The following is a 14475-nucleotide window of genomic DNA, read 5'->3' on the forward strand; positions in this document are numbered from 1 at the left end:
TAGGCAAAAAATATAAATAGTAAAGTAAAGAACAGAAACAACAAAAAACAACTTAAGTACCACTTTAAAGTATTTTTATTTAAGTACTTTACACCAATGTTAATGATGGTTGCCAGGTGTGCGTAATGATGGGTTGCCAGGGTTGGTGGTTAGTAGACCGGCTTTGTCGAGCACCGGAGCGGGAGTAGACATGACAGTTATCCCGGACGTGCGGATCCAGCCGCAGGATGACACTGGCCAGGGGAATGGGCCAGTCGGCAAAGGTGGAAATCTCGGATGTAGACTACCGTACTCCTCCCATTCCACCAGGTACTGGAGCCAACCCCCACGAAGCTGGGAGTCCAGGAGGTATCTAACAGCATCGGAGGGGATTCCCTCGATGTCCAGGGGAGGTGGAGGGGTGTCGTGGGGGAGACGCCATCAGCCAGGGGAGCGGTAGTCAGTGGGAAGCTGTAATCAGTATGTTACCTCATTGACCCTCCGGAGGACTTTGAATGGCCCCACAAACCGGGGGCTCAGCTACAAGCAGGGCAGGCGGACCGGGAGGTTCTTGGTGGAGCCGCAATCTGCCTGCTCCTATTGGAGGCAGCATTCAAAACTTCCTCGGTGTGCCGGAAGCACTCATCCACTGCAGGGGCTTCGGTCTGGCTCGTGGTCCACGGGACCAGGGTCGGTTGATACCCCAAGACACACTGGAAGGGAGACAGCCCGGTGGAGGAGTGAAAAAGTTAATTCTGAGCGCACTCTGCCAAGGGAAGGAACCGGGCCCACTCCCCCTGCTGGACCTGACAGTGACTCCTCAGGAACCTCTCCAGCTCCTGGTTGGTCCAATCCACCTGCCCATTGGACTGAGGCCGTGACCCGGATGTAAGGCTGACCTTGACACTCAGCTTCTCCATGAAGACTTTCCATACTCACGATGTGAATTGGGGACCATGGTCTGAGACGATGTCCTCCAGAAGGCCATAGTGCCAGAAGACCTACTGGAAGGGGCAAGGATTCGGGAGGGTAGTACTCAGGAATCGTGGAGATGGGACAGGGCATTGGCTTTGATGTTCGGCGAACGTGGGCGGTATGAAAGGGTGAAATTGAATCTAGATAAGAAAAGGGCCCACCTTGCTTGGCGCGGGTTTCAGCCGACGCGCTGTCGGTATGTACTCCAGGTTCTGATGGTCGGTGAGGATGAGAAACAGGTCTGTGGGGCCCTTCAGCCAGTGTCTCCACTCACTTCTTAAATGCCAACTTCACCGCCAGGAGCTGCCGATCACCGATGTCATAGTTCCTTTCTGTGAGGTAGTATTCTGTGACAGAGACGCAGGGAGTCAGGAAGCAGGTGCAGTCGGTGAGTTTAATAGGAACGAACATGGCATGAATACAAAAAACAGGAGTAGCATCTAAATATGAAAACAGGAAACAATACTACCTAATGGGTGATAAAGGGGAAATCTGTGTGTGCTTCATGATGGGGCGCAGGTGTGCAAAATGATGGTTACCAGGTGTGGATAATGATGGTTTGCCAGGACCGGTGGTTAGTAGACTGGCGACATTGAGCGCCAGAGCAGGTGAGCGGGAGTAGATGTGACACCCCCTTTCATACAAATATTTTCAGAATACTCTAAAATCTCAGGATATAAAATTTACTTTGAAAAAAATGAAATTATGGCAACAAGAAAAAAGGATATCTACCAATTATGTAAAACATCACAGCACAATTTAAAAATATATGGCACATGGAAACCAATCGAAGGTGGTCTATGGTGATAGGTGAGATGGGCTGAGAGTAGCTGAGGGGTGGGATTAAAGAGCTTATATTTGGTAATGCATTATTGTTATGTGACTGTTTTATATAAAAGTAAGTATGTATGTAAAATGTATATGTAGCAGAAAAGCTATTAAAAAAACAAAAAGGTAGTTGTCCTCCGAAAGAGAGGGGCGGAGTAAAAAAAAAAAGGACGTCTCACGATCTACATAAATCCTTTAAGTGGACCACAAAAAATATTAAATACTTAGGATGCTTAATGAAATACACTACTCAAAAAAATAAAGGGAACACTTAAACAACACAATGTAACTCCAAGTCAATCACACTTCTGTGAAATCAAACTGTCCACTTAGGAAGCAACACTGATTGACAATAAATGTCACATGCTGTTGTGCAAATGGAATAGACAACAGGTGGAAATGATGGGCAATTAGCAAGACACCCCCAATAAAGGAGTGGTTCTGCAGGTGGTGACCACAGACGACTTCTCAGTTCCTATGCTTCCTGGCTGATGTTTTGGTCACTTTTTGAATGCTGGCGGTGCTTTCACTCTAGTGGTAGCATGAGACGGAGTCTACAACGCACACAAGTGGCTCAGGTAGTGCAGCTCATCCAGGATGGCACATCAATGCGAGCTGTGGCAAGAAGGTTTGCTGTGTCTGTCAGCGTAGTGTCCAGAGCATGGAGGCGCTACCAAGAGACAGGCCAGTACATCAGGAGACGCTACCTCCGCCTTTGTGCAAGGAGGAGCAGGAGTAGCACTGCCAGAGCCATGCAAAATGACCTCCAGCAGGCCACAAATGTGCATGTGTCTGCTCAAATGGTCAGAAACAGACTCCATGAGGGTGGTATGAGGGCCCGACGTCCACAGGTGGGGGTTGTGCTTACACCCCAACACCGTGCAGGACGTTTGGCATTTGCCAGAGAACACCAAGTTTGGCAAATTCGCCACTGGCGCCCTGTGCTCTTCACAGATGAAAGCAGGTTCACATTGAGCATGTGACAGGCGTGACAGAGTCTGGAGACGCCGTGGAGAACGTTCTGCTGCCTGCAACATCCTCCAGCATGACCGGTTTGGCGGTGGGTCAGACATGGTGTGGGGTGGCATTTCTTTGGGGGGCCGCACAGCCCTCCATGTGCTCGCCAGAGGTAGCCTGACTGCCATTAGGTACCGAGATGAGATACTCAGACCCCTTGTGAGACCATATGCTGGTGCGGTTGGACCTGGGTTCCTCCTAATGCAAGACAATGCTAGACCTCATGTGGCTGGAGTGTGTCAGCAGTTCCTGCAAGAGGAAGGCGTTGATGCTATGGACTGGCCCGCCCATTCCCCAGACCTGAATCCAAATGAGCACATCTGGGACATCATGTCTCGCTCCATCCACCAACGTCACGTTGCACCACAGACTGTCCAGGAGTTGGCAGATGCTTTAGTCCAGGTCTGGGAGGAGATCCCTCAGGAGACCATCCGCCACCTCATCAGGAGCATGCCCAGACATTGTAGGGAGGTCATACAGGCACGTGGAGGCCACACACACTACAGAGCCTCATTTTGACTTGTTTTAAGGACATTACATCAAAGTTGGATCAGCCTGTAGTGTGGTTTTCCACTTTAATTTGGAGTGTCTCCAAATCCAGACCTCCATGGGTTGATACATTTGTTTTCCATTGATAATTTTTGTGTGATTTTGTTGTCAACACATTCAACTATGTAAAATAAACAAGTATTTAATAAGAATATTTCATTCATTCAGTTCTAGGATGTGTTATTTTAGTGTTCCCTTTATTTTTGTGAGCAGTGTATAACTTTATTCCACTACTCAACAATATGAAAGCAGCTTTAATTAAGTGATGTACTCTTCCCATATCTCAAGCAGGTAGAATAAACCTATTCCCAAACGTTTGTATATATTTTCGGTAATACCAATCACCCCACCAATCACCCCACCTAAGGCATTCTTTTTTTAAAGTATATTCAGTCATAACAGACTTTATATGGGCAAATACATTTTCCTAAGTCTGAGGGTGATTTTAACCTTCCAGATCTGGAATTGAATAAACACGCTACCCGCTAAGGCTTTTACCTATGTAGTTAAATGCACTAAAGAGGAACAATGGTTACATACTGAAGATGCTCATCCCCAGAATCTTTTTACGTGTCTGTTTTCACAGGATAAAGCTAAGAACATTTTTTATTTTATTTTATTTATTTCACCTTTATTTAACCAGGTAGGCAAGTTGAGAACAAGTTCTCATTTACAATTGCGACCTGGCCAAGATAAAGCAAAGCAGTTTGACACATACAACAACACAGAGTTACACATGGAGTAAAACAAACATACAGTCAATAATACAGTAGAAAAATATGTCTATATACAATGTGAGCAAATGAGGTGAGATAAGGGAGGTAAAGGCAAAAAAAAGGCCATGGTGGCGAAGTAAATACAATATAGCAAGTAAAACACTTGAATGGAAGATTTGCAGTGGAATAATGTGCAAAGTGGAGATAGAAATAATGGGGTGCAAAATAAATATATAAATACAGTAGGGGGAGAGGTAGTTGTTCGGGCTAAATTATAGACGGGCTATGTACAGGTGCAGTAATCTGTGAGCTGCTCTGCCAGCTGGTGCTTAAAGCTAGTGAGGGAGATAAGTGTTTCCAGTTTCAGAGATGTTTGTAGTTCGTTCCAGTCATTGGCAGCAGAGAACTGGAAGGAGAGGCAGCCAAAGGAAGAATTAGTTTTGGAGGTGACCAGAGAGATATACAGTGATGGAAAAAAGTATTTGATCCCCTGCTTTTTGTACGTGTTCCCATTGACAAAGAAATTATCAGTCTATAATTTTAATGGTAGGTTTATTTGAACAGTGAGAGACAGAATAACAACAAAAACATCCAGAAAAACGCATGTCAAAAATGTCAAAAAATTATTTGCATTTTAATGAGGGAAATAAGTATTTGACCCCTCTGCAAAACATGATTAAGTACTTGGTGGCAAAACCCTTGTTGTCAATCACAGAGGACAGATGTTTCTTGTAGTTGGCCACCAGGTTTGCACACATCTCAGGCAGGATTTTGTCACACTCCTCTTTGCCACTCCAGGACCAAACCTCTTGAAACTAGGGGGTACTATTCTCATTTTTGGAGAAATAACGTTCCCAAAGTAAACAGGCTATTTTGTCAGGACAAGATGCTAGAATATGCATATAATTGACAGCTTAGGATAGAAAACACTCTAAAGTTTCCAAAACTGTAAAAATATTGTCTGTGAGTATAACAGAACTAATATTGCAGGCGAAAGCCTGAGAAAAATCCAATCAGGAAGGGACTCTTATTTAGAAAGCTCTGCGTTCCTATGCGTCCCTATTGAGCAGTGAATGAGATATCAACCAGATTCCTTTTTCTATGGCTTCCCTAATGTGTCTAGTGTCACAATACATAATTTCAGGCTTTTATTTTGAAAAATGAGCCTGAACGACAACATTGCGTCAGTGGTCAGCTGGAGGCTCTCAGAGTGTTTTGTGCGTAAAAGACAAATGCGGCCATTGTTTCTCTCTTTCCTACTAAGAAGCCACCTGTCCCGGTTGATATATTATCGAATAGATATTAGAAAAACACCTTGAGGATTGATTATAAAAAACGTTTTCCATGTTTCTGTCGCTTTTATGGATGTTATTTGGAATATTTTTCGGCGTTGTCGTGACCACAGTTTCCGGTGGATTTCTCAACCAATCGTGAAGTACAAACGGAGGTGTTTTGGCTATAAAAAAATTATCTTTATGGGACAAAATGAACATTTGTTGTCTAACTGGGTGTCTCTTGAGTGAAAACATCCGAAGCTCATCAAAGGTAAACAATTTAATTTGATTGCTTTTCTGATTTTCGTGACCAAGCTGCCTGCTGCTAGCTAGGCATAATGCTATGCTAGGCTATCGATAAACTTACACAAATGCTTGTCTTGCTTTGGCTGTAAAGCATAATTTCAAAATCTGAGATGACAGGGTGATTAACAAAAGGCTAAGCTGTGTTTCAATATATTTCACTTGTGATTTCATGAATTCTTAAAAAATCCTACAATGTGATTTTCTGGATTTTTTTCTTCTCATTTTTTCTGTCATAGTTGAAGTGTACCTATGATGCAAATTACAGGCCTCTCTCATCTTTTTAAGTGGAGAACTTGCACAATTGGTGGCCGACTAAATACTTTTTGCCCCACTATATGCAAAGAGATAATAAATATATATATAATCTGTTTGCATGTACATAATGCTGTATATTCCTAGAATGTATTCAAAATGTATGAATGGGTATCGAATTAGGACAATAAAATATAAAATATATATAGTTCGAACCAGCCACAAAACCTTGCTAAGCTAAAGCCTAAGCATTACTTCGGGGAGCTAATGCAAGTCTTCATTTCTCATGCAAGGGTATTCATCACATATGAAGTCTGATTCCATGCCAGCTTTGTTATATGTGTGTGTTTGTGTACACGTCAATGTGTGAATGTGATTATCCGACGATCCAGACACTTGGGGGTTAACTCAGCCAAGGATGCTCTCTCTCCCCTCACCAGAGTAGTTTCGATGGGGTTCTGAGTGGAGACATGGCCACACATCCTGTTGCTGATGCCAGAAGTGGAGTGTAACAGAGATGTTTAGAGCATATTTGCTTTGCTTTGCTTGCATTCCTCCATGTACTGCCTGCTAAAATAATAAAAGGCTGGGTTACTTCAGGTCGGCCTTGGCCAAGGGAGACGGAACATGCATTGTTGTCATTGGCTCCTTCTGAGGAGCCATCTTAAAGGTACCGTACAGTGTCTTAAAGGTAGAGTAGTTTGAGTACTAAGGAGCTGCCCATATTATTGAATGAGTGTACTTTGTGTCCCTGTTACTGTGATAGGTGTCTGTAGGGTAGAGGTTCAGATTCAGAATCACATAGGCAGTACTTTCTTTAAACATTGCATTACATTTTCACTTAGGACTTAAAACAAAAAAAAAGATTGAATGACATTCGATAGTTTTCAATGCAGAAATTTCAGAGAAATCCCATTATAACATTGGTATCTGTACTCTAGTATTATGTGGTGCATGTTGTTTCATGTGCTATTCTAGAGACAGTGAAAGCCATAAGCAGTCAATTTCAAAGGGCTGTTTTAACATATAATGTCTCCTTAAGCACATTGTCCCTCCAAGAACTGTAATGTACGACTCATTATCGTGTTCTTAGAAGACGTAATCAACTGTGAATGGGTCATTCAATCAGGTCATTCATTGTCACACATTATGCTCACACACGCACACACCATGCACGCTGAATGTACAGGTTCACTGTGAGTCACTTTGGACAAAGTGTCTGCTGAACAACTAGGGCCGGGATCCAATGCGATCACTGGTTAAATGCATTGCAACTATTATATGCAGCATTTACCGTGAATGCAATCTCTACAAACATCTGCACATCTACCATTCCAGTGTTTAATTGCTATATTGTAATTATTTTGCCACCATGGCCTATTTTATTGCCTTAACTCCTTTATCTTAACTCATTTGCACACACTGTATATATACTTTTTGTTTTGTTTTTACTGTATTATTGACTGTGTTTTGTTTACTCCATGTGTAACTCTGTGTTGTTGTATGTGTTGAATTGCTATACTTTATCTTGGCCAGGTCGCAGTTGCAAATGAGAACTTGTTCTCAACTGACCTACCTGGTTAAATAAAGGTGAAATAAAATAAAATAAAAAACATTGCTTTTAAAAACCGCAAAACCTACTGTATAACCCGTGATCGGACTGAATCCCAGCCTAGGAAGCTGGAAATCAGAGTCTGTGTGTGAAGGAGAGACCTGGGTCATTGTCAGTATGCGTGAAACAGAAGAAAATGTTTATTTCTCTAGCAATTTGCCTCTCCACCTGTACCCCGCCACACTATCAATGATCCAGACAATCACCTGTAACGATCTCCGCTGTTCCCCAGACCTCATGGGTCATAGTGGATTTGAAAAGTGTTTCAGTGTGTTGTTCTTTTCTTGAACTATCTTTTCACCAAAACATTGAAGAATCCCAAACCAACCTCTAGATAAAAACGTGTCCAGGGGAAGATTCTGCTACAGAAACAACCCGATATTCAGATTACAAATACATGTATTATTTTACACTGCCGAAAACAATCATTGGATTGCCTGCCTATGGAGGTATAGGCGATGCTGACAAAGAAAGTGATGCACAAACAGCTCACTGTGTAAGCATTAAAGCCTTGCTCTACGATTCTCTCTTTCTTCCCCCATACCTGGTGTGATTGATTATATGCTAACAGATTTGCTAACAGTGATTTTTGGTTACAGAGACAAGTCACATCCATGTACGAGCAGAATATTAGGACAAGTTAGCTGGACGAGTCATTGTGTGCTCAAACATGGATACTTGTTTATACTCTATGGATCGATATCTTTGTTACGTTGTGTTTTACTCTATGACTTGGTGATAAGCTTGAAACATTCCCAATAGCATTTTTGGCACATATATTGTAGATGGCTGTACTATTTTGCCTTTGTGCAATGCAATCATGATCATGATATACTAAGTTGAGAAGTAATTAACAAAACGGACCATGAAATAAAATGCAAATAATAAATGAGTGTTTTGAGACGTGATTAGGGCTCTGGTCAAAAGTAGTCAGCTATGTACGCATAGGGTGGCATTTGGGACGCATCCATTTGTATGGTTGTTCCAATATCAAATCAAATCGAGCTTTATTTATACTGCACATTTCAGACATGAAAGGCAACGCAATGTGCTTCACAAGAAAAAACAAGAAAAAAACATAGAAATGAATCGGATCTCCATGGTTGTGCTATTGTGCTATAGTTTTATGGGAATATAAATATGGTAATTATATTTCTATTGCACATTGATTAGTTGTAAACATACTGGAACACTCAGACAAGTGACGTCAGTGAACACAGTAGTCTCATACAAAAAAAATGTGGCTTGTTTATACAGAGAGAGTGCGGTGTGTGTGTTCTTAGACGTGATTATTTCTTTGTGTACTGTATGTCGGTGTGTTTAAGTTTGTTTTTGTCAGCGCACAAACAATACCTGTAATACCTGTAATATCTATTTGATTGTAAGCATGTGAATGTGTGTACAGTATTTGCTTGCGTATATTTCTATGTGTAGTATGACTTTCTGTAATTTTGTGCAGTTTATTATTCTGCTAGTCAGCACCTCTACCAACTTTTTGGGGATGTGTGTCAGCTCCAGCTTTTTACTGTATGTGTGTGTCAAAGTCAAACTAAGATGCTTAGTCATGGTCAAACTCAGCGTCCGTCTTACACCTCCTCCCCCTCCCTCTCTTCCTCCACAGACGGCCCGAGAACAGGATGTTAATGCTTGATGGAATGCCTGCAGTCCGAGTCAAAGCCGAGCCCCTGGAATCGGAACACGGGGTAAGAGAGCAGTTTTCCAAACATTTCCTATTTTTCCTTCCTCCTTTTTTTCTTTCCTCCTATCGACAATAGCCCTATAATCACTCCTGGGGGGAGGAAGAGATCGAGAGAGAGAGAGAGGAAGAGAAAGAGAGTTAGTGACAGGGAGGGAGGGAGGGAGTACAAGGGAAGAGAGTGCGGGGGCTCGGAGGAGTGGTCGTAGAGAGTGGTGGTGAGGAGGAGAGGAGAGAGCTTTAACAGCTGCGGTCAGAATGCATAAAGGACTTACAGTGAGGTTGCTTTAGCTAGCAGGGAGTCCATGTTGGCAGGGGGGCAGAGTAACTGCTTCAGGGAGAGACACAAGGAAAACTCCCAAAACGAAGTATATCTCTCTCTTGCTTCTTTGTCTCTCCTGCCCTCTCTTTCCCCCTTTCTCTCTGCCTCTCTCCAATTCAAAATCAAAACACACACACAGTCTCAGTCTCTCCCTATAAGTCTCTTTCTCTCCCTAACTAGCTGTATGCTGGAATCTGTCTCTCTCAGTCCTCTGCCTAAAGCCAACCAACTCTGTCTTTCCATCTATACAAACACTCACTATCATCCCTCCATCTCTCCCTCCATCTCTCTCACTCGCCTACACACAGTCTCTCTCACCCTTCGTTCTCTCCCACTATCCCCCACTCTCCCCCTCAGACATACTTTCAGTTCCAATCCTCTCTCCGTTCAATTCAAGACTGGCATGACATGTAAGGACATTTCTTCACAATTTGCAACAACTGCGACAAGAATTTTGTTTTAAGTATCTAACAATATGTGTCATAGTAGGATAAGACGTGAAAACAAAGAAAGCTCTCTCTCTCTCTCTCTCTCTCTCTTTGTCACGATTCTCTTAATACTCTTCCTGTAACATGATGCTCTTGCCCACCTGAGCATAGCAGCCCTCCAAACTGTGTCACCACAATATGCACAAAAAGTGACACTTTCATGGGTGTTTGGTATGCTTCATCCTTTGCTTTCCCCTTAATTTGCACAATTAGCCACCTTAGATGGGATGCATACTGTAGTGTAGTAAGTAAAGTGTATGTCTTGTACCATTCCTCGCTGCAAAGCTGCCAGTTATGACGTAATTGCAATTAGTTTTGGCCACTGCGTGAAGTCTCTGTACTGTAACAGGAGTCCAAAGATATACTATATTATTGTTTTTTTCCCCAAACATAAGTGCTCTTTAGTCAAAAAATCATCAGCTACAGACATGAAGTGGTCTTCTGCTGTGCAGAAGCTGTTGCTAGGTTACGACAGAGCTTTGTGTAGCTGTTACAGCTGTGTGTGTGCAGAGGAGTCCAGCCAATGTTTTATTTTTAGTGATGGCTGTCACCATGATGAATAGTATATCAGTTATCAATAACTTGTTGATTCTAATGCGTTTTGTAATTGGAGATGTAATGTCTGTGACAGGATGGGCTCATTTCTAAATTGAGTTGGGGTCTTTAATTCCAATACAAGTGTCCAATTTGAATTGAATTAGAATTAAAGGAAATATTATTTATGCTGAGCAAAAATGTAAACAAGTAAAGTGTTGGTCCCGTGTTTCATGAGCTAAAATAAAATTTAAAAAAATTCTACAATCATTTTTTTTCATTATTATTATTATTATTTTTTTATTATTTTTGTTGACATCCCTGTTAGTGACAATGTTTCCTTTGCCAAGATACTCCATCCACCTGACAGGTGTGGCATATCAAGAAACTGATTAAACAGCATGATCATTACACAGGTGCACCTTGTGCTGGGGACAATAAAGGCCACTCTAAAATGTGCAGTTTTGTCATACATCACAATGCCACAGATGTCCCAAGTTTTGAGGGACAATACAATTGGCATGCTGACTGCAGTAATGTCCAGAGCTGTTGCAAGATAATTGAATGTTCATAAAATTTCTCTACCATAAGCCATCTGAGACCAGCCTCCCGGACAGCTGATTTGCACAACAGAAATATTGTCAGAAATCGTCTCAGGGAAGCTCATCTGCATGCTTGTGCTCCTCACCAGTGTTTTGACCTGACTGCAGTTCTGCATCGTAACCGACTTCAGTGGGCGAATGCTCACCTTCGGTGGCTGTCACGTTGGAGAAGTGTGCTCTTCACTGATGAATCCCGGTTTCAACTGTACAGGGCAGATGGCAGAGTGTGGGCGAGCTGTTTGCTGATGTCAACGTTGTGAACAGAGTGCCCCATGTTGGCGGTGTGGTTATGGTATGGGCAGGCATAGGTTACAGACAATGAACCCACTTGTATTTTATCAAAGGCAATTTGAATGCACAGAGACACGGTGACGAGATCATGAGGCCCATTGTCGTGCCATTCGTCCGCCGCCATCATCTCATGTTTCAGCATGATAATGGATGGCCCCATGTCACAAGGATCTGTACACAATTCATGGATGCTAAAAATGTCCCAGTTTTTCCGTGGCCTGCAAAATGACGTGTCACCCCCTGAGCATGTTTGGGATGCTTTGGGTATATGTGAATTTCAGCGTGTTCCAGTTCCTGCCAATATGCAGCAACTTTGCACAGCCCTTGAAGAGGAGTGGGACAACATTCCACAGGCCACAATCAACATTTGGATAACATGTGTGAAATCCTTGATAATGTATGTGATATCAACAGAGATGTGTATTTTCTGGTTGATTTAAATATTGACTGGCTTCATCAAGAAAATGCTTCAAACTGTAACCAGTACCTACAACCTGGTTCAGGTCATCAGTCAACCTACCAGGGTAGTTAGAAACAGCACAGGAATTAAATCATCAACATGTATTGATCTCATCTTTACCAATGCTACAGAAATGTGCTTGAAAGCAGTATCCAGATCCATCGGATGTAGTGATCACAATATAGTAGCCAAAACCAAAGTTCCAAAGGCTGGGCTTAATATAGTGAATAAGAGGTCATACAATAAGTTTTGTAGTGATTCATATGTTGTTGATGTAAAGAATATTTGTTCGGTCGTGGTGTGTAATGAAGAGCAAACAAACACATTTATGAAATTGCTGTAAAAACGTTTAAATCCCTGTGGATTGATGAGGAATTTAAACATTTTATGGTTGAGAGGGATGAGGAAAAGGGAATGGCAAATAAGTCTGTGTAACGGTTTTCTTCGTGAGAAGGAGAGTCGGACCAAAATGCGGCGTGTAGATTACGATCCATGTTTATTGTGACTATAGCAACACGAATCTAAATACAAACAGTGCAAAATAATAAACGTAAATGAAAACCGAAACAGCCTAAACTGGTGCAAACTAACACTAAGGACAGGAACAATCACCCACAAACACACAGTGAAACCCAGGCTACCTAAATATGGTTCCCAATCAGAGACAATGACGAACACCTGCCTCTGACTGAGAACCATATCAGGCTGAACATAGAAATAGACAAACAAGACATGAAACATAGAATACCCACTCAGATCACACCCTGACCAATCAAAACATAGAAAATACAAAGTAAACTATGGTCAGGGCGTGACAGTACCCCCCCCCCAAGGTGCGGACTCCGGCCGCAAAACCTGAACCTATAGGGGAGGGTCTGGGTGGGCATCTGTCCGCGGTGGCGGCTCTGGCGCTGGACGTGGACCCCACTCCATGACAGTTTTAATCCCCCTCCTAAACGTCCCTAAATAGGTTACCCACCACAATGATAACATGGGACAGAGGGACAGCTCGGGACAGAGGTAACTCGGGACAGATGGGTAGCTCAGCACTGAGAGGAAGCTCAGCACTGAGAAGAAGCTCAGCACTGAGAGGAAGCCCAGGCAGGTAGTAGAAACTACCAGAACCTGGCTGGCTGGCGGTTTTCAGCAGATCCTGGTCGACTAGCAGATCTGGAAGAATCTGGTCGACTGGCGGATCTGGGAGAATCTGGTCGACTGGCGGATCTGGGAGAATCTGGTCGACTGGCGGATCTGGGAGAATCTGGTCGACTGGCGGATCTGGGAGAATCTGGTCGACTGGCGGATCTGGGAGAATCTGGTCGACTGGCGGATCTGGGAGAATCTGGTCGACTGGCGGATCTGGGAGAATCTGGTCGACTGGCGGATCTGGGAGAATCTGGACGACTGGCGGATCTGGGAGAATCTGGACGACTGGCGGATCTGGGAGAATCTGGTCGACTGGCGGATCTGGGAGAATCTGGACGACTGGCAGATCTGGGAGAATCTGGACGACTGGCAGATCTGAGAGAGTCTGGACGACTGGCAGATCTGGAAGAGTCTGGACGACTGGCAGATCTGGAAGAGTCTGGTCGACTGGCAGATCTGGAAGAGTCTGGTCGACTGGCAGATCTGGAAGAGTCTGGTCGACTGGCAGATCTGGAAGAGTCTGGTCGACTGGCAGATCTGGAAGAGTCTGGTCGACTGGCAGATCTGGGAGAGTCTGGTCGACTGGCAGATCTGGGAGAGTCTGGTCGACTGGCAGCTCCATGCTGACTGGCTGCTCCATGCTGACTGGCAGCTCTGGCTGCTCCATGCTGACTGGCTGCTCCATGCTGACTGGTAGCTCTGGCTGCTCCATGCTGACTGGCTGCTCTGGCTGCTCCATGCTGACTGGCTGCTCTGGCTGCTCCATGCTGACTGGCTGCTCCATGCTGACTGGCGGCCCTGGCTGCTCCATGCTGACTGGCGGCCTTGGCTGCTCCATGCTGACTGGCGGCCCTGGCTGCTCCATACTGACTGGCGGCCCTGGCTGCTCCATGCTAACTGGCAGCTCTGGCGGCTCCTTGCAGACTGGCAGCTCTGGCGGCTCCTTGCAGACTGGCAGCTTTGGCGGCATCCTGCAGACTGGCAGCTCTGGCGGCTCCTTGCAGACTGGCAGCTCCTTGCAGACTGGCAGCTCTATGCAGACTGGCAGCTTTGGCGGCATCCTGCAGACAGGCAGCTCTGGCGGCTCCTTGCAGACTGGCAGCTCCTTGCAGACTGGCAGCTCCTTGCAGACTGGCAGCTCCTTGCAGACTGGCAGCTCCTTGCAGACTGGCAGCTCCTTGCAGACTGACAGCTCTATGCTAACTGGCAGCTCTATGCTAACTGGCAGCTCTATGCTAACTGGCAGCTCTATGCTAACTGGCAGCTCTGAACAGGCGGGAGACTCCGGCAGCGCTGTAGAGAAGGAAGGCTCTAACAGCGCTAAACAGGCGGGAGACTCCGACAGCGCTGGAGAGGAGGAGGGCTCCGACAGCGCTGGACAGGCGAGGCGCACTATAGGCCTGATGCGTGGTGCTGGCACTGGTGGTA

The 14475-nt window shown here is 44.4% G+C and overlaps 1 protein-coding gene across 2 annotated transcripts in view; it reads left to right on the forward strand.

Annotated features, from left to right (window-relative positions):
• klf12b (Kruppel-like factor 12b) overlaps positions 1–14475 on the forward strand; it is a 167021-nt gene that overhangs the window by 67286 nt on the left and 85260 nt on the right. For both annotated transcript variants that reach the window (XM_021578618.2, XM_021578620.2), the window contains exon 2: positions 9130–9211. In XM_021578618.2, coding sequence (XP_021434293.1) covers positions 9146–9211 — 66 coding nt within the window. In that variant the 5' untranslated portion in view covers positions 9130–9145. The remainder of the gene's footprint in view (positions 1–9129; positions 9212–14475) is intronic.

This window comes from Oncorhynchus mykiss, chromosome 22 (genome assembly GCF_013265735.2).
Source record: "Oncorhynchus mykiss isolate Arlee chromosome 22, USDA_OmykA_1.1, whole genome shotgun sequence".
NCBI classification, from domain to species: Eukaryota; Metazoa; Chordata; class Actinopteri; order Salmoniformes; family Salmonidae; genus Oncorhynchus; species Oncorhynchus mykiss.